Raw genomic sequence first — 25,729 nt, 5'->3', positions numbered from 1 at the left:
CTGTTCCTGTCATGCTGGTTAAGGAGAGTTTAGTTTCTGTTATACTGCTGCTGTTTTGGTCATGCTGGTAAGGAAAGTTTTGTTTGTGTTATGCTGCTGCTGTTCCGGTCATGCCAGTAAGGAGAGTTTTGTTAGTGCTGATAGTTGTCCAGATCATTGCTGCCATGCCTGCACTATTGCTGCCAGAGAGTTTGTGTGTGTGCATCTGCCAGAGAGTGCGAGTGGGTGGGTGTCTGCATCTGCCAGTGGGGGTCTGTCAGTGTGTGTGTGTCTATATATGCCAGTGGGTGTGTGTGTGTGTGTCTACATCTGCCAGTAGAGGGCTGTGAGTGTGTGTGTCTGCATCTGCCAGTGGGAGTGTGTGAGTTGTTGGGTGGGTGTCTGCATCTGCCTGTGTGCGAGTGGGTGAGTGTCTGCATCTGTGTGCGAGTGGGTGGGTGGATGTCTACATCTGTCTGTAGGTGTGTGTCTATCTTTCAGGAAACACATGGTAACACAAAACACTTTATCTTAGCAACTTTCTAAGATTATACAAGCAATATTTAAGTGTCCCTGGTTTTGGGCCTTTGCCTCCCAAATAAATTTTGTTTTTTTCTAGGTATCTTGTGCTGCAAAGTTGAGAGATTTAGTTGAATGTTAAGTGGATTTTACAAGGAGCTGAGAACTTCAGGGGAAGAGAAGTTTAGTGCTGCTTATGCTAAGGTGTTTGCATTGTTAGTAGCACAACAAGTAGTATACTTGCTTTTGATGCAGAAAGCTGTGGGTTCTATTCCCGCAGTATGCAGATGCATCACTGATGATGTACTTTAAAGGGAGTGGATGCTGCAGTCCTATGAATGTCCTCCTATGGAAGAGTTACCTAGTAACTATGAACCTGTTATCAGTTTGCCATCCATTTCCCATTGCAACATTACTAGCTTATCATTTTTTAGTGTAACTTAGGCAATTTATTCTTCAAGGGCAAAAGGCGGCACTTTATTTGTAGATGAAACAATGAAATATAAATTGTTTTCTATCAGCAACCTCTTCATTAGTTACAGATCCCTTTAATGTGGAATTATTTAGATGACTTGCTTATGCAGAAATTTTGCATATTTACTGATATTGGTGGATTGTAATGACAGAAGTTTGAGTGACCTTTTATGGTTGCCATTTTCTGAAATTGGTAGTTTTGTCATTATCGGTTCATAAGTTTTGTTACATTGCTTACTAGAAGATTGTTCAAAACTACAAATTTAAAATGCATTTTAACAAGTGGTGCTGTATTATACAAGGAATATAATTTATTACAATCAGGAAGGTGAATCCAAGAACGCATACATGTATGCATGGCCCTAAAAATTTGTAAGGAGACTATGGTTTGAAAACAGCCCAGAGGTAAGTTTAGTGGTTCACTGGCCAAATGCAAAATGAATGTGGGTTTTCATGTCGTTTCAATGAATGTGAGTTTCAAGGACAGAGAAGTTTACTGCTCATACTAAGTCTGTTTTCATTGCGAGGCAGTATTGTTTGTTTAGCAAATCACTCAGTGTTTGCCTGAAACTCGTGTCTATCATTAAGTTTTGCAATCCTCATAAATTTGCCAGAAAATCATACATATCAGGAAAAGACCAAAATCTGACACAAAATCAGGGACAGTCAAGCATATGTTCTGATCTGTGAACCTCTTAAGGCAAGAATCAGGAGAAAGTGTGAAAGACTCAAATTCATGGGCAAATTTTAAGCTTTACTCTTGTCGCCAAAGCAGTGGATGAAGGTAAAGCAGTTCACACCACATTACCTTGACCTAATCAAGCCTTTTGACACAATCCCCTACTCAGGTGTAGTACAAAAGATAAATAATGTAGAAGCAAACACTTACATCACCAACTGGATTGCCAACTTGCTCACAGGATGCAGGCGATCAAAATAGGGAAAGAGACCAATCACCAATGGAGTCCCCCAGGGTTCAGTGCTGAGACTTTTTCTGTTTGGCATATACATCTCAAAAGTAAAAGGAAATACCAAAGGGCTTTGGCCGACTAAGTCTGAGATGACTATAAGCTAGGAGTAGTTATTGAATCCCCAAATGACTTAACCATCATGCAGTAAGGTTTGTCCCAAACAATAACTGCTGCCAGAATCATGAATTGAAACTAAACTCCAAGAAATACATTATCGTATCCTTTGGGAAGCCATCTACTCCAGGGAACTGCCAAATTGACAGTTCCCCCTGAGAACTGACCCAGTTGTGTAGAATTTGGAAATGTGTGTGTACAGTGACTTAACTTTTGACCAACACGTGTCTAGAGTCATAAGAAAGTCTTTCTATATTGCACAGCTTATAAACAAATTGATTGTGACTAGATCTAGACATGTTATTGTCCCCCTTTACAAAGCCCTCATTAGGTCAATCATTTTGTATAATGCCTACTTTGGCATGTATCTGTCCAGACCCATGCAACAATTGAAATACCCATAGAGATATCCTACTAAAAGGATACAAGTCATGAGCAATAGGTCTTGCATGGACCACTTCAACGATTTATCACTATACTCAGTATCCTACAGAGTGCTTAGAGGTGATGTGTCTGGCATTCAAGGCATCGTCCGATCTAATACAGATGGACCTACTGAACATCAGCAAGTCAAATGGCATCAGAAATACTCAGTCCAGGTATCTAAAGTGAATGGTATGGAGAGATGGATATATATCACAGAGGCTACCACTGTTCCAGAACAGACTATCCATTCAAGTAAAACAAAGTTCATCCCTGTCCATATTCAAATGCAACTTAGATCTAAGGATGGGTAATAGAAAATGTACTCCAGGATTGCTCCTCGTGCCTCTAATGGATAGAGGCAGTTCCTAAATGCTGCATCCCTTACATGGGTCCCCTCAAATTATCTATAGTATGATCACAGTTATTCTCACTAGGGCTAATATATACTTATCAGCCATGGGATAGGTAAGACCAATCAGGAAATGTTAATTCAAGCACCAAAAGGGAAATTGGCTAAGCTTAAAATGTCCTCCAAGTGACTCTATGTTGCGGTAGTAAATAGTGAACTAAAAAGGGCAATTTTTTAAAATTAAGTACCCCTCTCACCCCCCCCCCCCCCAAGTCTTCAACAGCTTCCGGCACCTCTGTTTTTTTAAGTCTGATGTTGCTACTCTTTTCTGATAAACCTTTGTATATAAAGGTCAGCAGGGTTTTCCCTGCTCCTATTTAAACAAGCCTCGCCTAGTAATATTTAACCTTTTTAATAAAGTCAAAGAAATGAACAAAATAAATACATGCACTTCGTCCTTTTCATCCTTTTATGCATTTTTCCAGTTGTTACTGCTGAAGCATCAAACCACCTGAAACATCAAACCACCTGAAACAAAAAACTCCTGTCCCTCTCCTCATGATTGCATTCCCAAAAAGTTGCTTGCCCACTTAGTTGCTTCATCTACTGATACTCATGCAAGATGCTCTGAATGAAGACATGTTCCTGTTACAGTGCCTCTTAAACAAAGACAAGGCCAGAAAAATGGAAGCCTAAAATACAAGAATCAGGCAATATCAGACAGTATCAGAGGTAGTAGAACTAGACCTCCAGAAACGAAAAGCCAAGAATAAGGTACTGTTGCCACAGTGGTAAGCATTATAGTTTGAATGGATTATTGCCTGTAAGAGATTTATCTGTATATAGAAATGTGTACCCTTTAACCTTAGCAGAACATTCCTATGCTGCTTAAATGCATTCCACTAACCACCCAAAGGAAAAAAGGCATAGCATGAAAGAAAAGTTTCTAAACAAAAGCAGCATTAATTTCCAGGCTTGATACTTTGATATGTACTCTTTGATTTACACTGTCTCAAAATTAATTAATCTTGTGGACAGTTTTAAGCCTTGTCAATTTCCCTTGGTGAGAATTGAACCCTTTACCACCTCTCTGTGAGGTAAACAATTTAAGTATTATGCTAACCCCCAACCCCACATGTTAAAAATAAAGCGTCACTGAGTAACATCATATTATATATTCTGAAATAGGTTGTAATATGTTGCATATAAAAAGCAACAATGTATGGCATCTGTGAGCAATGAGGACAGGCCTTCAGAGGTGTGCACTGCTGATATTGTGCAGTCCCCGTAGATGATGTTGTGAGTCATCACAAACCCAAAGGCAACTTACTCAGGCAAGTATATGATTGATGACATACTGAGAAAGTGGGATGCTAATATGAAATTCCCACACAACTCTATTGCCCTTGTAAAATATCAAGGCAGAGCTGTCGTAGGAAACCTAGGCTAAAGCTACCTATTCAGTCCAGCCTGCTAACGTGTTGTCTGCCTTTTTATCACTAATAGCACTTTTAAGCATGATACTACTTAAGTAAATAAAACTAAATGGCAAGAACAGAACTGACTTTGCTGGGTCAACATTAAGTTCAGGTTCAAGAGTTTTCAGCCAGTAAAAGTATGCAAGGTATTTTATCAAATAAAAAGAGCCATCTGTGAAGCTAGGATCTGGAATGGGCCAGACACTTAAATGCAATTTCTCTGATGTACTTTAAGCATCAGTTGAGCAACGAATGGCATCAGCATGTTGTGTATGCAGAGAATTTGGTACAAGTCTTTCATTCCTTCCATTTGAAGAACTTTCGTGGCATTCTTATTCTGAATTCACCGCCTCCCCTTCCTGTGGTACACTATGATATGTAAAAATACTGTTCAACAAGTCATCAGAGGAAAACTGTGTAATACAAATTATATCCAGGAAGGAACCAAAGCAAAAAGGAAAATAACTGACGCACATTAGAACAAATCAAAATACAGTAATCTTGCAACCAAACCACCATCAGAAAATCCTTAAGGAAATAGCATTTATTCATTCAACTAATAATAGATAGGAGCTTTGATGAATTAAGATCTCATTTGTTCCTTCACCCCCCCCATGAAAAAGCATAGCACTGACTGAAAGTCCACCAACTAATAGACAAAGACAGCTTTGATGAATTAAGAACTCAACCCCCCATAAAAATATGTAACATGCATTGAAACTCCATATCTCTTCCTTCCAATTAAACAATCGGATTCCTCCGGTCCGTACCAGTACTAAGTCAGCAGCTAGGTGCTGGATGATGCAGACTGTTTAATTAAAGCAAAGCATTGCGAAGCCCCCATTAAACAGAGTAGCATTCATTGAAAGTTCAAGTCCAATTGGTAAAAAATAATCGAGTAATAATACATAAAAACAACCTTGATGAGTCAGGAACTCGTATCTATTCCTCCTCTCATGAAACAGGCAAAAAAGTCTATATCTGCCCTGTACAACAGCAGCAGTAACCACTATTGGCAGCAGGATACCCCACAATGTTCCCCCTTTGCCATTCCTCTTACATACCTCTCAACCTCTTAGTGCAAGAAATCTGGACAAAGCCTAAAATAATGGGGGGACAAAGGTCCAAAAATAGGGGCAGGTATTAAATATTGCTCTTGTAAACTAAGAAAGTTGCATGAATAGCAGGATTTGTGTTTGCATATATTTTTGGAAGGATGTGAAGTCTGAAACTCAAGTGTATGTCATTCTTTAGTGACTTCAATACTCAGTGATTTGGCAGAAAACCAAAGATTTTATGAGGAATAGACCAAAAATATGAGGCAAAATCTGGACATTCTGAAAAAATCTGGCCAGTTGAAAGGTGTCCTTATAAATCACTTGTCACTTCTCATCAGAAAGAATAAGAAAACCTGAAATAATATGCATTTTTCTATAGGCCATTATAATTCTAATTATTGTCATTATTTATTAAGTATTACTTTTGTCTCCAAAAATGTAATTATTTTAAAAAAGCCATTAAGGCAAACTACATTTATGCATTTGATCTGTATTACATTTTAATTTGACACATCCACTAATCCAGTCTCCAGTCCAGTGTACCTCTCAGCTGTCCAGATTTTTGCCTCATATGTTTGTCAGTTTCTCATAAAATTTGTCACTAAATAATGAGGCATTTGAGTTTCAGACTTCCTGTCCTTCAGAAAATGCATGCCATCAAGAAACCTGTTCAAGCAGCTTTCTAAATTTATAAGAGCAATATTTAAAAACTGTCCTACTGTTTGGCCTTTATCCCACCACCATTATGTGAAATCTGGTTGCAAGGAAAAACTTCAGTCCTGCTTGAAAATATTTTGAAAATAATGGTATATTAATGAGCTAAAAGCTAATATTTTGGAACATGTATTGATGTCAGGTACGTAAGCCTATGATGTTAAACAATACTTATTTCATAAGGAAACTATTTTTATTTTGAAGTTTAATACATTGAAACCAAAAAGTCTGAATAATGAATGTTTAAATTCACTATGATTAGCTTTTATGACTGGTATATGCATGTCATGGGGTAATGTTTTTTAATTTAAATAGGACTGTAGTTTAATGGTTTGTTTTTACTCTGTGAAGACATTAGCTGAGGCAGATTGTGTAATATGTGATCAAATAAATTGAAGTGACTTTTTTTTTTATATTTAATATTATGTGGTCATACAATTCAGTGATATCTGAGAGCTTCCAGGAGGAAAGATAAGTGCAACAAATACTGCAGTCTCCACAGGGACAAGAACACCATACATTCACCTAGATTCAGCATGTGAACAATCTGGGTCTATCAGACTTCTTAATTAGTTACATCCACATGTATATGGCTCATTATTTGCTGACCACTCAGGTTATGGTACATAAGACATGGCCTGAATTGACACTGCAGCTACAGTGCCCCAAAATGTGCTACCAGGTCAATGCCAGCCATGGCCATAATGAAAAGGTGCTCCTAAACATAGACTGCTACCATTCTTGAGACCTTTTCAGCATGTAATACTCAAATTTTCCACACGTTACCCATTTTATCCAGACATGTTGTCAAGTATGCAAGGTATTGCACATGCACAGTAAACTCTCAGTTAACTGGCACTCATAGGGATTGGTAGATGTCGGATAACTGTAGTTTGTGGTTGCTTGAGAGTTACTATTAAAAACAGGCCTGACTGATACTGTACCCTATACCATTTGTTTGGTTTGACTTGTTCTCAGTTTGGGAAGAGAGGGAATTTATTCCTATCTTCCTTTTTAAAACTTTAAAAATGTAAGGTATGTTTCTGTGGGGTGGGGGGGACGACAGAAAGCGCAACACATGAAAACTGTACTGTATTTCTTCATTTTTTTTTTGCTGGTTGCTTGAGTTCCGGTTAACTGAGAGTTTACTGTGTATATATATATATATATATATATATATATATATATATATATATATATGAATCGCAGTACTTTTTGAAGCCTTTCATTTGTAGCTTTGTACTGCCTCATTTGGTTGCACTATTTCATTTACTTCTTTTTATTCACATATGATACATAAAGCACATAACAGGCTGCTGGTTTGCTCTGCAGCTCTTTTTTCATAATCACCAACACCCAGTACATGGCTTCAAACTTAACTAACTGCCACTGTGTACTTTGCAAGTTGCTTATGAATTCCAGTTTAAATTTCAGATATTTATAAGAAATAGAGTCATGTAAAACATGTTCTTACAGGTTAAATGTGACATTAAGACCATATTGTCTGATGGTCTGATTATTAAATCTCTTCTCCATGAAAAAGTCTCAAAAGCCACATGCTTCATTTTAGTTAAATTGTAATGAAAATGATCATTTTTACTGAACAAGCCCTGTTTTATCCCTGCAGTATTGCGTTTTGAAAGACCATAATTGTATTATAAAGTCACAGTAGTATAAACAAACTTTTCCAGTTAAACATATGATATGTTGAAAGCACTAAATCACATTCATCTATTCTTGTGACATTACAAACAAATGCTTCATTATATCTGTATATATATATATATATATATATATATATATATATATATATATTGTTGTGTCTTTCGGCTTTTCCCGGTTAGGGGTCGCCACAGCAGAACTCCGGTCCACTAATGATTGGTAGTTGATTTTTACGTGCCGAGTTACCAGCCCTGACGCACGACCTTCAAAGAAGGTACGCCCATTCGCCCATGTCTTCACGCAGAAGACGCTCTAGCTGAAAATCGAACCGGACAGCGTCTTACTGTGAGGTGACAACGCTACCGCAGCACCACCACCGCGGGTTATATATATCTTAAAAAATTAATTAAACATTTTTGGCCCCACACAGCCTAAAATAGAAGTGGCAGCAGTAATCTTTCTGAATGGCAGTGCTTTTTAAATAAAAATGAAGATCTAATTTTCAGAAGAATGAATGTCAGTCTATGAAAGCTGTGAGCAGTCAAGCCTTCTGATGAAGTGTTAAGCTATATAAAGCATCCATTTGTCTAAAGATAACAATAAATCAATTAACAATCTTGTAGCACTACCTGTCCTTTTTGTACATTCTTCTTCTCAGCCCCTGAGTACCTGCTATTTTCCCACACTTTTCCCACACTAAAAACCATCAGCTGTCTGCTAGCCTGCTGCTCTGTATGTGTGCGTGTGTGTGTGTGTGTGTGTGTGTGTGTGTGTGTGTGTGTGTGTGTGTGTGCATGTGTTATGGTGTGCAACTCAGCCAAACGGAAAGCCACCATGGCACCACCTGACTTCCGCCTTTCCAGCTACTAGGCCAAAAAAAATAGCTTCTCATTAATTAAAAAGTGCCTCCCAGGGTGGACCACCCCTCTCTCCCCCTACTAGCTACACTACTGATTCAACCTATGTAACTATAATGCTATTTAAACATGCAGTTAAGGAATATAAAAAATACAGCATCTAATTGTTAGTAAAGGTTATTATGGTCAAATTTTCTAAGTTCAAGTGCAGAATTGATGGAGCAGTTTGTGTTCAGTCCTTGTTGTCAGTAAGCATTTAGGCAAATTTGCCAGTCTAGTTCCTTTTTCTCAAGTATAGCGCCTGTGTTTACCCCCAAATGGGCCAGTTATTACTTTGTCTGCAGTGTGGAACACACATTTCTGGTTACTAGGTTATTAAGATCTGTTGGCCAGATGTCTGATAAGTGTTTAGTAACCCTTCCCTTTAGGGCAGTGATAGTCTTGCCTGTGTAGAACGTTCTACATGCTGTGCAGCTGGCCCTGCAAACTACAAATTTGCTTTTGCAGTCATCTCTTACTGTGCTGTAATATCTCTTCTTTGAGTTTGGACAATAAAAGCTGTTTCTGTTACTCATAAAGTCACAGTATCTGCATCCTAGAGGCATGCAGGTTAAAAGTGCCAGCATTTGACTCAGTAGTTATCAAAGCATGCCCTTCTACCCATCTCCCAATATTTCGCCATTTACAATAGATGAAAGCATGCTTAGGGTCAAGTATGTTATTAAACAAACTGTTTTCTATGGATGATGCTCCAGTTTTCATGCATGGTATGCTTTATTTCTAAAGACTCCTTTGAAAATCATACTTTTTCATGTTTCTGTTTGTCAGTATCATTTACTGAGCTCACTATATTAATTTTTTTCTCTCTGCGGGGGATTGAATATAGTAGGCTCATTGTTCTGTTACATGGGTCCGAGTATGTCTTTTATCAGGTTTTCTCTGTACCCCCCCCCCTTTTCAAGAAAGTTACTTTGATGTTTGTCCAGGTTATGTAGCAACTGCAAAGACACTCTCCTTTCTCCTTCCAATATTAACACAAACAACTCTGACCCAAAAGAAACCATCGACTGTGGTGAACAAAGAGGTCAAACAGCAAAGCAAGATTTCTGTTCTTTTATTCTAGCACTTCAGTGTCTCCACTTTCAAGGAATAACCTTAACCTAATAATAATTATGTAGCAACTGCATCCTGTCCCCAGACACACACGCTGTCACCATCCCTTGTGACTTAACATTTTTCTTCGTGATTTTGGGGTACATACTGTTTGCATGTAGCAACAAGTTGACCCATGTGGGTTTTCTAAACAGGTCGTTGTTTGACACTAACAAGCAACCTCGTAGCCAATATGAAAGACCAATCAGGATAATAAAACTTGCATTAGATATGTAGCAAAGAGTTGTGTGAAATAAATATGCAAACCATAAATAAGAAATCAGTATAATTGCATACAAAATAATGAGAAAGACTGACAACAATACAAAATTAAAGCAGAAGCAGATGAAACCAAGAAAGACTTTCAGAAAAATAAATGTTGAAGCTAAAGAAAAGAAAGCCAATTCAGTCAAGATGGGGGGGGGGTTAGATTTTTAAGGGAGCAAAGTAAGACAGAAAGGCAGTATGGAGCCAGGAAAGGATATTTAAACAGCAAGGCTAGTAAGTGTATGTTTCATTATTCAGTAAGGAAATGGGGAATATTTATTAACTTTTCTCAACAGAGAAGAGTAAGTAGATTGATTTCCATCCTTCAAAGAACAAGTATTGCAAAACAACTCCAAAGTTAAAGATAGGCCTGATGGGGTTACTACAGACTTCTGTATAATAAAACATTCAAAAGAAGAAATGAAACAATGAAAGAAAGAGAGAAAAATAAATGCTTGACATCCTAGTTGTCAAAACATTGATTTCTCCTTAGTTCAGAAGTGGTTAGGGCTGTTGGCTCAGACCTGTAGGGTTCAGTTTTGAACTCTTGTTACTGCCTGTGTCCTTTACACTTTTATTTTTATTTTTTACTTTACTTGTTTTTTTTTTACTTTTTTTTTTTTTGTGTTCGGTTTGCAGTATGTACGCACTTCCTCTAGGTGCTCTAATTTCCTCCAAAAACTATGCTACTGACATTGATTGCCTTCTTTAAACTGTCCATGCACATAATCTTTGCCTTTGCCATTATAACCTGAAGTGTGACTGAAAACAAACCAAAACAATAGCCCATGCACCCAGTTAATGATGAAACTGAGCAACAAATACAGTGAACTATTTCATGGCATTTAGAAAACAAGAAGTTTAAATAAATCAATTTATTTTGCATATAATTTCCTTTAAATATGAAATTGTTTAACCTGGTCCAAGTTCATACATAGTTTCCTTTTTCTAACCATTGAAACAAACACATATAACATTTTTGGAGTAGGTGCGTACAGATTCAAGTAGTTGCTTACATTTTTGCCAGCTTCTCCCCACTTCTGCATAGTCAGCTTGATATTCATGGTGTCTGATGGCCATGGGAATATAAATGCATTTTTAATTCAGCAAACAGCCACAGCTGTATATACACACACACACACACACACACACACACACACACACACACACACACACACACACACACATGCACTCACGCTGTGGAATTAGAAATGCTGAATGAATTTACATAAGTAACAGAGTATGCTCCCATGATTTCAAGTAACTTATGACTAAATACAATGCACTGCAGTACAATTCTTATTACACCAGCAGTCACATGTTGTATCTCAGAATATGTGTACTGCACTGCATTTCATTTCCAAATGTTTTTACTTTATCTCATTGCGGTTCTGTGCCTGCTGAAGAGATGCAGAAACCGTTCAGTTTGGTATAACATTTTATGAAAAAGCAGAAATGCTGAAAGTTATTTCTCAAAACGATATATGGAAAATGTTCCTTTTGTCTTTGGTGAGTCAGTGGTATGATTTATTGCATTAATTATTGTGTTCCAGTAAAACTATTGCTCCACATCAGTACAATTCTGTTGAACTTAGAATAATTCTATATTTCAGATGTCAACGCCTGCATCTCTTTCCTAAAACAAATTTGTAAATTTGAATAGTGTGCTTTGAAATTCCAAATAAAGCTCTATATACTGAATTAAAGAACACATATAGCTTTTTACAGTTGGACTGCACAGTGGTTAGCTTTACTGTCTTACAGCAAAAGGTCCTCCTGTTCAATTCTCGTCTGGTTTGCATGTGGTGAGTCTGCATGTCCTGTCTGCCTTCATATGGGTTTTCTCTGGGTGCTTAGGATTCCTACCACATTCCAGGAAATGCAGTAAGTGGATCAGACACCCTAAATTGGGCATAGATGTAAGTGTGCATCCATATGTGTGATATGGAAGAATAACTGTGGCACAGCTAGCCACCTGTTGGTGGGTACATTGGTGCTAGATGATTATCACTGTTGGTTTGATACCCTAACCCCATCTGCAAAAAATGGGAAAAAAGAGTTGTGGATGAAAGATGGATGGATGGATGAATGGATATAATATTGCAGTACTTCAATTCTTCTGTGTTTATGGTCAGAGTAAAATGGTGCATTTGATACACATATCATGGAGTACATCAGTATTTACTTTTGTATATTTCCATTGACTTCCTCAGAGTTACCACTGAAAAAGTCTCAAAACCTATAAACTTGATACTTGTTGGTTATTAAAATGACAGTGGCATATTTACAGTTATTAGACCAGTCACAACCTTACTTCATGCATAGCCTAATCTCAGACAATAAACTAGCATAAGAGGTTGAGAAATTAACTTGGGTACTTGTCATGGGATGGAGTGGACCAAGTGTTCATCAGCCATGTGAAGATAAAGCAGAATGCAGGCAAATAGGAAACTGGTCCAGTGGAGAAGCTCAGGAAAACACTAATAGGAGTCCGTCAATGGCTTAGATCTAACCAGTTAGTAAAAGGGTATAAGCAAACCAGGCAGAGAATGCTGCTGGTGAAACTAAAATATGGGGACACTAACCAGTTGGTAAGGTGGATAATCTGAATTTACACAGTGGACAAGTACTATATTATTTTGAGTGAAGTAATCACACAGCCTGACCAATGGATTTTGACAAGACCAATGCAAATAAAGTGAGGAAGATCACAAATTCTATGTATGGAAAAATGCCCATATCGAATCAAAAAATGGTCATTTGTGTAACTGTACACACCCATCTCAGTAAGCCCTTAAACATTATTAATATAATTCCCCACCTTCAGAACTCAACTCACAAGACACCTTCATCAAAAATCTTTTTTTTTTTTTAGTCAAAATATTTTATTGAAAAATATGTTTTATATAAGGTACTTATTACATATTAAATAGAAATAGGTACAAGTTTATTATATTAATCCTGTATACATAATACATGGTTGGAAGATATGAAACAACAACAAAAAGCAACAAAAAAGACAAACCATTTACAAAGGTGTCAGATAATATGTATTTTAGAATTACAATTTAAAGATTTTAATCAAATGTTATTTCAGTCACTTTTTCCAAGTATCTCTGTAACTTTTATCCATGCATTGTAGTATGAAGTAATTATTTCAGTTCTTGTTTTGATTGTAGCCATTTCCATTCTCAAAACATTAAAAGTGATGTTCTTTGAATTCTGTAAAGGTAGGAGAACTCTTTCTTTTCCACTCAGTGGTAATTGTTTTACAAGCAATTGCCAATAGAGTCCATAATGAGTATTTAGATTTAGCAACACATTTAGAAATTGGAGCACTGAATAAAATTAAAGATTTGGTTAACTGAAAATTATCATTAAAAATAGTTTGCAAAAAAATAAATTTCCACCCAGAAAGATTTTAATATGATGCATTCATAAAACATGTGCTGCCAATTAGAAATCACCTTTTATTTGCATCTCCAACATCCTCTTTCTTAACTGGTTATTAGTTCCATTTTATGTGGAGTAAAATACATTTGATGATTATACTTCCATAAAAACAGTTTCCATTGTAATGACAAGGAAGTTGGCATTGAGGAACTTAAAATAGTTTTTGTCTTCATCCAAGGGACTGTGATTATTAATGTTCATGTAATAATTCAAATAACTTTCTTTAAAATATGATTTTGTATTTTTAATTAATTTATACAATTTAGAAAGAGAGTCCCTTGAACTATATCAGTACTTGTAATAATCAAATTCAATAAGTTTAGGTATGTTCTCTCTATTTGGCACATCTATTAAGTTAATACTAATAATAAGCTTTCTTACTTTGTGCAGTGCCAACCATATTTCATTTTCTATATTAAATCTACTCATTAGTTGTTTTATATTAAGAGTTTTCCCATATTCCATGAGTTGATTCCAAAAAAAATAATGTTTTCCTTCTTAGCAATATCATATTATGAGTATTAAAGATGCATAATACATTTGGTGTGTAAGCAATTGTAAATAATATTAAAATCCAACCTTTAATATCTGGGTTTTTATTTATAAAAGTTTTAAAAGAAGATACGAGTTTTAGCTATAAATTTAAAAGGAATGTTTTTGTTTTAGTTACCTAAAGTAAAACCTTTTACCATCCAATATAATTTATTAGTCAGAATATCTGTATGTTGGGTCTTAAATATAAAATTTGGTTATAAACATATTTGCTCTTGAATTTGTTTCTATGTTGCTGTATATGAGGAGTTTAACCATAAAGATATTGTTTTAAGTATAGCTGATAAAATATATAAATCAAGTCTGGAAGAGTAATTCCTCCTGCTTCCCAATTTTTTAAATGGTTATCTAATGCAATTCTTGATTTTTGGGATGCCATAAGAAATTTAGCATAAGTTTATTAAATTGGCATATATGTAATTTAGGAGGAGGTAATGAGATAGCTTGGACATAATATAATAGTTTTGGAAAAATAATTGTTTTGATTATAATATAGCTATCTTCAATTGTGAAAAAGAGCCTCTTCTACTTCTTGACAATAATTTTGATTTTGTTTAAAATATTGCTAAAATTAGCATTTATAATTTCATCAACATCATTGATTAAGGAGATTCCTAAATAATTAAGTTTGTTATCTAAAGCTATATAGTTAGTAAATGGTTTATTTATGTCTTTATTACAATTTATAAGTAGGACTAAGTTTTATTTTCTTTAAAGCCCAGATATTTTCTGAAAGTATACTATAACATCCTTTAATTCCTGCAAAAAATGAATATGATCACTTAAAGTTAAAATGCCATCTGCAAACAATTGAATCTTTGATGTTAAAGTGTCGGAGAAGTGTTTTCCTTTAATATTTGAATTTGTCCTAATACAATTTGCAAAGGGCTCCATGACTAAAGCACATAGCAGAGGGGATAAAGGACAACCCTGTTTTGTACGTTTACATATTCTAAGTAGAATAATCAAAAATCATGACTGCAATTGTTTTTCTACTGGAAACATAACCTAACTCCCTCCTCACCTATATAACTTCTTTGATCTTCTGTTCTCAGTTGCTGCTTCCCTCTCATATTTACTACTAAAATTAATTCACATTTGATTTTCTACTCTGCTAATTTTATTTATATATTGTATCAAGTGTGTGTGGAATTATCTATCTTCTGTGATTACTCTGTATTTGTGAATTTGTTCTTTTTACTTTTCTTGTGAATCTCTTTACCCAGGCTGTACCTGCAAATGCTCTATAGTGATCAATGTACTACCCCAGTAAACAAACTAAAATAAGAAAAAATAGTTCTGTACCCATGCCAGTCTAAAAACAAGCATAAGTGATGATATATGTTCTAAAAACATGCAAACCTATGCATCCAAGCATAACTGAAAAGTTAAAGGGATGAGGAATATGGCTAACCATGAATCAGAAGTAATCAATAAAGCATACATCACAAACACCTGGCTTGGCCTGTACCGTGGCAGGTCCCATTAAGTTATTCAAAATTACATGTTGATCTTTTGTTAAAGATTAAGCTATGCTCAAAGTAATCTCAAGATTATGCAGAATTATATGTCCAGTGGCTTTGTGACTGCTTGTATCTTAGGTCTGATGAAATCTGTACTTGCAGATGAAAATGCATCCTGGAATTTTTTAATCTAGTAAAGGACATACATTTTGCTCTCTGTCCAGGTAGCCTGTGATGCTTTCATTGTCTGGCAGTTATTGTCTTCTCTTGACAAGTATTGTGAAATCATTCATGGCTACAAAAATACAAGAAGCTAAAGGTAGAGATTTGTGAAAATGTGCTTCTTGAAAAAACAGCCATATGTTTAATAAAAGAACAGGGCTGACTTTATGCATGAACATCAGTGGCAGTTTAGGTCTGAAAAAATGCAGCCAGAATGTATTAAATTGTCAATTTTTCTCCTCTTTTAGGTGTTTGACAGAGTTCGAGAAGACTTCCAAAATTTCCAGGAGAAGATTGTACCCATTAGTGCTGAATTAACCCATCCAAATCTGGCCATCAGCTCTGAAGATACTGAAAGGCTTCTTTCATGCATCAACATTGTCTTCCACTGTGCAGCAACTATTCGTTTTGATGAGCCCCTGAAGTAAGTTAGCTACATTTTATTCTTGTTGTTAGATCCCACACTATATTATATCACAAATATCTCCTAGACTGTGCTTAAAATACTGTGCATAACTTTTTAAGCTTAGCTAATTATTGGGAGGTGCAAATCATTTCCATGCTACAGTTTATTTAGAAATGTAAATCATTTTCATGTTTCTGTAAAATCAAGTGTCTGTACCCAAGGAGATCCACGGTGGCGGATAGCACAGAGGTGAACACTGGTGCAGTATTTGAAGCTTTACAAGAGTCTGTGAAGCTGTTTCAGCACAATTTGTTTATTTTATCAGAAGCAAATGTTCAAAACAACATTAGATGTGTTATTACAACCCTCCAGAACAGAGGGTTGTGGGACAATATTTTGGGTGAATTGTTGTATGCTAGCTGCAGAAGTGGAAAAGATGTTTCATGGGCTATTGGAAGAATTGGGAGCTATTTTAAAAGAATATTGCCCGAAAAAAGAAACCATATGTTTGGACTGTTAAAGAATCTGCAGGTAAAGCAATGACAGATGAACAGAGGAAAGGAAATGGCAACAATCAAAAGAAATTTATAGCGAGAATTCAGAACAAAGAAGAAAAATAAATGGACAGGTATGACATTTGGGATAATTTAATGGTCCCAGCTTTTACTCTTATTCATAAAGAGACATTTCTGATATTATTTTTGAGACCACTTCTGTTTTGGAAAGTTTTTAGGGGAAGTATGAGAAGAAAAAGAAGTGTACTTCATGGAATTCATATGTGGCTAAAGCATTTCTCAGGAAAACATAAAATACATATTCAATTTCAAACTGAAGTTGAAAAAGAGTGTTGCAAGAGACATTTAAGCAAACTTTCTAAATAAGTTATGGACATTAGCAACGTGTATGTCAGCAGAGGTTTATGGACTGGGGGATGGGACTGTCATATTGCATTGAAAATGGAGAAATGAAAAATTGTTCTTAACCCTAGTATAGGGCCCCCTTGAGATTGCTGAACTTTTAAAAGATCGACTTTCCTATGGCCAAGACCATAAGAAAGTTTGAACAGTCTGAATGGAGCTCTCCATACAGCTCAGAACGGGAAGATTTCCCTTTTCTGCAATGTAGTGCGATCCTGGACTTGGTATATTTAAATAGCGGGGGGTGCAGGGGGGCTTGCCTCCCTGCTAGGAATGTGTAAGGGCTTTTTTGCTTGTTTTATTTATATTTTTACATGTCCGAACTTTTAAATGTTTGATCATATGGTCTCAGCCATATGAAATTCGAACATTTAAAAATTCGATCATTTAAAGTAGGCCCCCAGTATGATACATGTAGAAGGTAACAGAGGTGTTGTAAAATATTGAGAACAACTGAAAGCATGTTTTTTTGTGGAAAAAAATGATCATTTGCTAAGTTGTTATGATAAGAGGAAATATTATATTTGTGGAAAAATGGGTCATGATTCAAAAAAGTGTGAATCGAAATGTTAATGTAACAAAATTGGTTACTGATGGATTGTAATCTAGAGAAAAAGGATAAAAAAGAAAAAAGTAAGGACAGTATACAAAGAGAAGCAAGAGTACTGCTAAAAGTTAGAGGATATAGGAAAGCAAAATCAGGGTAAAAACAAAGATAAGTATAAAGAGAAAAATGAAGCAGAAGATAATATAGAAGAATTTGAAGTAAGTGATGAGGAAGATGTAAATTGGAAATTAGTGAAAGATAAAAAAAATTCTGTTGGCAAAATAATGAGACAGAAAAGGAAAGTTTAAAGGGATAAGTATAAAAGTGAAAAAGGAAATGGGTAATACAAATGAGATAAATACTTCAAATTTACACAATTTCTGGTAGGCTATAACACAGACATAATGACAATAGTGCTTTCAGTAAATGTAAATAGTATCAAAATGCAAGTAGAAAAATAGGCATCATGAATCAGTATAGTAGGTGTGATGTTGACGTAATAATATTGGAATATGTAAGATTTTTGACAAAAGAAGGGAGATTTCAAAGAGACTTTAGGGAGGCGATACAGTATGGAACCTAGAAAAGGAACTATGTTTAGGCATAGATGTGCTTTGTAGAAAGTCAGTGAAAATATTGACAAAAACATTGGCAATGATGGGAAGATTAACTACTGTAGACCCCAGATGGCATAATCAGGTATATAAAATTATAGCATTGTATACTAATGTTATATGCAAAGAAAGGGAAAGTTTATTTCATAAAATTTTGGATTATGTAGTAATTAATATGAATATAATATTAATGGGAGATTTTAATTGTGATTCAAGAGGAAAAAAGAAGAGAGAATGATTTTTTAAGAACATTTCTGAAGTTATAAAATGTAGCAATTTCAAGATTTGGAATAATAATTTATGGGCATGTAATCAAGGTATATATAAGATGGAAATAGATTATTTTACTACATCACATGGTTTTAAATATACCTAAGAGAGAGAGAGACTTTGTAACAGGCTTTTAGATCACTCCGCCATATGTATATACATGCAAGAAAATAAGGAGTATATCATATTGGGAAAAGGAATAAGAATGAATGAGAAATTATGGTATAAAAATGGAAAAAAATAAATGTGTTAATGGAAAGATCCCATTTCCACTAAAGTATGTTGTGAAGCCGAGTCTATATTAAATAAACGAAAAGCCATTACATCGAATACCAAAACAGTGACACGTATTCGAACTGCGAAAATACCGAACGCACTAAACCTTGAAATTTAAAATATCAAACGTTCATAGTCGGCCAACCCCACCACTCGCTACATACTACATACCCAAACAAAATAAATAAACCACATACATACACTAACCAAACCCTACTCCTAACCCTAAAGTAAAACACCAAAACTCAACTTCTAACCCTACAATAAACTCTGCATACACAACTATCTATGCACTATCCTTAACCCCTCTCTAACCCTAAGGTCCGTAACTACCGCACACGTCCCCTACGGGGATATACCTAAACAAAATACATAATACACATAAATACATTTAACAAAACCCTACTTCTAGCACTACACTAAATCTTACACACATTATCTATCTATACACTTACCTTAACCCGCACCCTAACCCTAAGGTCCGTAACTACCGCACACTTCCCCTATGGAGATATACCCAAACAAAATAAATAATACAAATAAATACATTTAACAAAACCCTACTTCTAACACTACACTAAATCTTACACACACTACCTTATCTATACACTTAATTTATCCCGCACCCTAACCCTAAAGTCCGTAACTATGGCACACTTACCTTACGGAGCTATACCGCAGACGGGCCAACCAAAACACTTCGACTTTTCAATTTTCGCAGTTTTGCACGTTCGATTATGTATTTCGCGCAATACATATCAATTTCATATTCGTGTAAACAGAGTTTCGACAATCTAATAGGAACCCGTGACGCCCACCACTGCTGCCAATATGTGATGGGCACCACTATGTGTCATCCCCACTCTGGGCCAGTAATCAAGGAGCATGAATACTCACCACTGACACTGAAGATGGACATGCACTTGGAATACAAATGGATTCACTCACTATTTCCAGATGCAGACCTCACTGCATCAAGTACAGTTTCCCTTAAGAGTACACAGGAAACAAACTAAGCCCGTGGTCTGGATGTCTCTATATCTGTCTCCCTCTAGATCCCCAATAAGACTCCCCACTAGTACAGCTGTAGGGTTAGGTCCTCAGGAGAGTGTCCAAGCCAAGTCCTCCAGCACCCTCTCTGTAAACCAAGTACTTCGTGTCCCTGCCCCAAGTAGCTGACATACACACTCTTTAAGATTTAATTTTCACACACACACACACACACACACACACACACACACACACGGGAAAGGCTGTCACAGGTTTACTAGCTATGCCCCTTCTGCCCAGAGTATAAGGTAGATTCACTGCAACCAGACACTCCTCGATCCGCTATTTTAAGACCCTTAACAAAGGGTGTCCAATTATACTGTGCAATATTAATACTAATTCAAATGTTAATAGTTCACCAAGACAGCTAGACCTCCTGGAATGGCCCAAACAGTGTCACCAAAGGGTTAGATACTCTCTACAAGAACCAGCCACAATAAAAGTTTTAAATATATTTAATAATGCATAATAAAAGAACATGAAAATATTGAATAGCTATTCACAGTAAACCACAGAGTTCAAATCACAGGAAATATTGAAAAGAACATTGAAGGACAAACTCGGACAAATAAAGAAAAACAATATCTAGAATATCTGGAATAAGCTTAACTATATTCCAGACTGATTCTAAGAAAATTGTATTGTTCGCTAGTTAAGTTACTTACCTGGCCAAGCAAGATGAAGTACGTGAGCAGTCTTTCTAGTCAGACCCCAAATAGAATATTCTATATTCTGAAATTACTCCCTGTATAATATAATATTCAAGATGACTTGCAGAATGACCTCATCTGGTCACCTGACTCTAGGTTCATACAATTTCTCCTTTTAAAGTTTGAGACGGGACTTTAGTAGCCTGCTAAAATACACATTTAGAGCTTTTATGGCAATGCCTGGAGCCAGAAACATTTACAAGACCTCCCCTTCTTTACAAAAGCTAACAGATAAAGACTGCTCCCAGACCTACTGGCTTCAGGCCTACTCAACACTGTGGGGTGACGTTTAATGATTTAACAGCTCATTTACATTTAATTCAGTTTCTAAAATACATGCACATTTCTCTTGATTTCAGCAGGGTGCACTGTTGATACATATTAACACAATTAACACAAGCAGAGCTCACAAATACATTTTCAGCACAAGCATCTATACATATCAGGTTGATATACCAATGACATACAATTATTTATAAAATCCCAGCTAGCTGTGCTGGCACAAGTCTTACATCTACTGCCCTACTTCTTCCGTGACATAGCTGGCAGTACCTCCTATTCACATCTCTTCTCCCCTTTGAAGACTCAAGCTAGTTTTTCAAGTGACCGTTGAGAAATGTGGCTTGAGAGAAATGAGCCTATCTGGGAATATGTTACCCCATTCCCTGTCATGAGATTCCATCTGCCTTTGCATTGCTGACCCCATTACTGTGTTGCACTGTCATATCATATGCCTGCAACTTTAGGCTCAACCATAAGGACTTAGGATTTTGCTGGCTGGCTCTCTGTAGTGATAGATCCCCTTCAGACTCTGCCTGCCTCCTACTGCAAATACTCAGCAGAAGGACCTCTCTATCATAGTAAGGCTTCATCATGTTAACATGGCACAATTTGTGGCCCTAATGAAAACTATAAAAAATAAAAATGATTGGCTCCAAATATGCACATCACTAGCTGCGAATTAAATATTTAATAAATACACATAGTATTTAGCGCTTTCATCTCATAACAAGTGAGACTTCATCATAATACATTCACTATAAAGACTGAAACATTTAAATACCTTACCAATTAATAATATGACTATCACATGACAACAGCTATCAATTTATAAAGGTACCATTACAAAAATAGACACATTTCCTAATAAAATCATCACATTACTTTAAATAAAATGTATGTCTATACTATGTTACCAACATAAAGATATATCCCACTGAGTATACTTCAAAATACAATACATCATATATCACTTGCTCTTTCATGTAATAAGGGTGTAATAGAAATAAAGTCATTTAAACCTGGAGGGAACATGGCAGCCAATTTATACTGCCACTCAGTTTCTTTCTTTTTCAACCTATTTTTCCAGTTACCTCCTCTGGGTTGTATTCTAACTGTTTCTAATATACCAAATGTAAATTTATCAAAATTCTGACAAACATATATATATATATATATATATATATATATATATATATATATATATAATATATATTTAATATGCCATGTTACCTCCAGGTTTAAATGACTGCAGTAGTGTATTAATGCCACCTTTTAAACCCATAGTAGCTGCCAGTGGTTCAAAAACTCATCCACTGGCAGTATTTGTGGATACCTCAGTGCAGCATATTATGGGTAAAGTACAACATCTTGTAAATGATTCATGGGAATTCGTAGGGCTTTTGAGGCAAGAATTATGGAATAAGGATTGAAATTTTTTAACAGTTGATATAAAATATCTCTCTACTGTTATACCCAAGGATGAGGGTAGTGCTTTATTTGAGAAAACATTGTTTGGTCTTTCAGATCTTACATATGAACAAGTCACTCTGAAATGTGAATTAATGATTTTAATACTTGAAAATAATTTTCTTTATTTCCAAGGAGAATATTACCAACAACTTAGAGGCGTAGCTATGGGGGCAGCATGTGCCCCCATATATGCAAATTTGGTTCTCCTTGGATGGGAGACTAAACATGTGATAGATGGCCTTTTCTGGCACAGGATTAAAAGTTGCACAAGATTTTTGGATGACATTTTTATCCTGTGGGATGGTCCAGAGGAAGAAATAGAATATTTTTATGTTATACTTGAACCAAACTACAGATTTCCTTGAATTTACTTATAATTATGATAGAAAAGGAATTAATTATCTGGATACATATATTTCTCATAATAAAAGTAGATTTAGATCTGTGATTTATAGGAAGGATACTTTTTGTAATGGATATCTGTATTTTCATAGTAATCACCCACTAGTACCAAAAAGAAGTATCATAAAAGGGCAAGCGGTTAGAATAGCCCGTATGACTTCACATCTCGAGGATGTGAAAGTAGAGTTTGATAAAATATCACTTATGTTTCAAGAGAGAGGGTATCCTCAAGCCCTAATAGATGAAGTACTAGATGAGGTGTATGCAAAATGTGGTGTTGTGTCTAAACCACTATTGGGTGAAGGATTGACTACTGGTATGGTTATGTGTACTATACATGGTAAGGAAAGTACATATGAAAAAGCTTGCATTTTACAATATGACCACCTTTCAGATGAAATTAAGGGAGCATTCAGAGCCAATTGGAATATCTTTAGGTCAAATCATGATATTTTTAAGAGGGTGGGGAAAACACCAAGATTTGTAAACAGTACAGGACCTAACTTCAAGAAATTGCTCGAAAGTAAGTTAGATTTAATACATGCAACATCTGTAGGTGCACACCCTTGTGGAATGTGTAGTCAGTGTTCTTACATTAACAGAGAAAGAGTAGTTACTTTTAATAATAAATTACATAGTCAGGTAGTATTTCAGAAAGGGAATTGTTTGACAAACAGAATAGTATATTTGGCAAGATGTGCATCATGTCAGCATTTTTATGTTGGCAAAACAGAATGTCATTTAAAGAACAGGATTTATGAACATTGAAATGATATTAAAAATAAAAGAGTTTATAATGCACTGTATAGACATGTCCAGGTTTGTCAGAATTTTGATAAATTTACATTTGGTATATTAGAAATAGTTAGAATACAACCCAAAGAAGGTGATTGGAAAAATAGGTTGAAAAAGAAAGTAACTGAGTGGCAGTACAAGTTAGCTGCCATGGCTCCCTCCAGGTTTAAATGACTTTATTTCCATTGCACCCTTATTACATGAAAGAGCAAGTGAAATATAATGTATTGTATTTTAAAGTATACTCAGTGGGATATATATTTATATTGGTAACATAATATATAACATGCGTTTTATTTAATAACAAAGTAATGCAATGATTTTATTAGGAATTGTGACTATTTTTGTAATGGTGCCTTTAAAAATTGATGGCGGTTATCATGTGATAGTCATCGTTAATTGGTAAGGTATTTAAATTTTTCAGTCTTTTAAGTGAATGTATTCTGATGAAGTCTCACTTGTTATGAGATGAAAGCGCTAAATACTATGTGTATTTATTAAATATTTAATTTGCAGCTAGTGGTGTGCATATTTGGAGCCAGTCATTGTTATTTTTTATATTTTTTGCAATTTATGCCTCTGCCTCCTGTCTAGCAGTTCTACCATGTAGTTAACATCACTGACCTTCCTTACCACCTTGAAGGGTCCATCCCAAGCTGCCTGCAGTTTATTTTGTCTGACAGGAATGAGAACCATCACCTGCTACCCCACAGCATACTCCCTGGCTCTAGCATTCCTGTCATACCAGACTTTTTTCTGCTGTTGGTTCTCCTGGTCCAAGCCTATGAGCTACGTAAGCCTTATTCTGAAGTTTAGGACGTGGGATCCACATTCACCCTCCCACTCATCACAAATCAAATCTAGAGGTCCCCTCACTCTTTGCATATACAGCAACTCAAAAGGTGAAAAAATGGTTGATTCATGGACTGCCTCTCTGTAAGCAAACAGATGAGGTAAATATTTGTCCCACTCTCTCTTAACTAATTACATCCAAGTGACGCCTCCAGGTGCATCTGCAGTTTACACCAACTGACGCCTCTAGGCATTAAATATTGCTTGTTCATATTTGCATCAATAATTACAAAACCATGCTATGTACAAGGTTTTAAAAGTTTTCATCTTAAAGCTCACACAATGGCAAACTCAACTGCAGTAATATTTGACCTCTGCCTAGAGCAGGTAGATAGATATTAACTGCTGTTTTATGATATAACTTTATATAGATATAATTGTTACATTTTTCTAAATATCTCAACAACCAAGTAGCACAGACAGAACTCCTTAGCCTGATATGAATGCTCTAAGCTATATGACTAAAATAATACTGACAGTATGTCTGTACCTTGAGTGGTTGCATAGATATTGTAAGTTGTTTACAAAATATTAGAAATGTGATAGTGTGTTTACTTTGACTTATAAAATTCAGTTTAAGACCTAGAACCTAAAGAATACTACCACTATAAAAATAGTTTGTGCTGAAGAGTTTGCCAGTTATACTTCTTTCATAACCCCTATGGTTCCAGAAATATGAACATTTGTTTGAAATGTGAGGACATAATTTGATTATGTCAAAAGGCTTAGGCTCCACCCGTTGGAAGTTACAATGCAAACAATAACTGCAAATGCCAGTAGCATGGTCCTTAGTGTGAAGTTTAACCTCTCCACATGTCCATTAGTCTGGGGATGGTAAGGGGTGGTCTTTAGGTGCTTCACCCCACAGCACTCCCACAAACAAGCCAGCAGGTCTGAGATGAAATTGGCACCTCTGTCAGTCAGTATTTCTCTTTGGAAACCTACCCTTCTGAAAATCTCTAGTAAAGCTTTGCCACCTTCTCTGCCTCAATGGAGAACAGAGCCACCACCTCAGGGTATCTAGTAGCAAAATCTGCTACCACTAGAATGTACTTCTTCCCTAAGGAACTCAAGGTGCTCAGAGGCCCCACAGTATCCATAGCTATCCTCTGAAATGGCTCCTCTATCACAGGCAAAGGCATCAAAGGAGCTTTGACCTTGTTTCCTGCCTTGCCTACTTTTTGACTGCTCACAGTTCCTGCAGTACCCTGTTACATCCTTGGCAATCTCAGGCCAATAACACATATGCATAATACGTCTGTTGGTACTCTTTATGCCCATGTGACCTGCAAAGGGAATATCATGGGCTATGGCTAGAAGTGCCAGACGGTAGTCTCTGGGCACCACCAGCTGCTGTATTACCTTACCTTCTAGCCATCCTCAGTGGCCCACTTTATATACAGTATCTCTTTGTTGTAGTATACAGAT

General features: G+C 36.0%; 1 protein-coding gene across 2 annotated transcripts in view; it reads left to right on the top strand.

The window, feature by feature from the left end:
* The window catches only part of FAR2 (fatty acyl-CoA reductase 2), a 1,505,975-nt gene that overhangs the window by 849,152 nt on the left and 631,094 nt on the right, over window positions 1-25,729 (top strand). For both annotated transcript variants that reach the window (XM_044088201.1, XM_044088202.1), the window contains one exon: window positions 15,959-16,134. In XM_044088201.1, the coding sequence (XP_043944136.1) occupies window positions 15,959-16,134 (176 nt within the window). The remainder of the gene's footprint in view (window positions 1-15,958; window positions 16,135-25,729) is intronic.

This window comes from Protopterus annectens, chromosome 11.part0 (assembly GCF_019279795.1).
Source record: "Protopterus annectens isolate FY-2018-M chromosome 11.part0, PAN1.0, whole genome shotgun sequence".
Taxonomy (NCBI): Eukaryota; Metazoa; Chordata; order Ceratodontiformes; family Protopteridae; genus Protopterus; species Protopterus annectens.
The sequence above is the reverse complement of the archived record's forward strand: the minus strand, read 5'-3'. Positions and strand labels throughout refer to the sequence as shown.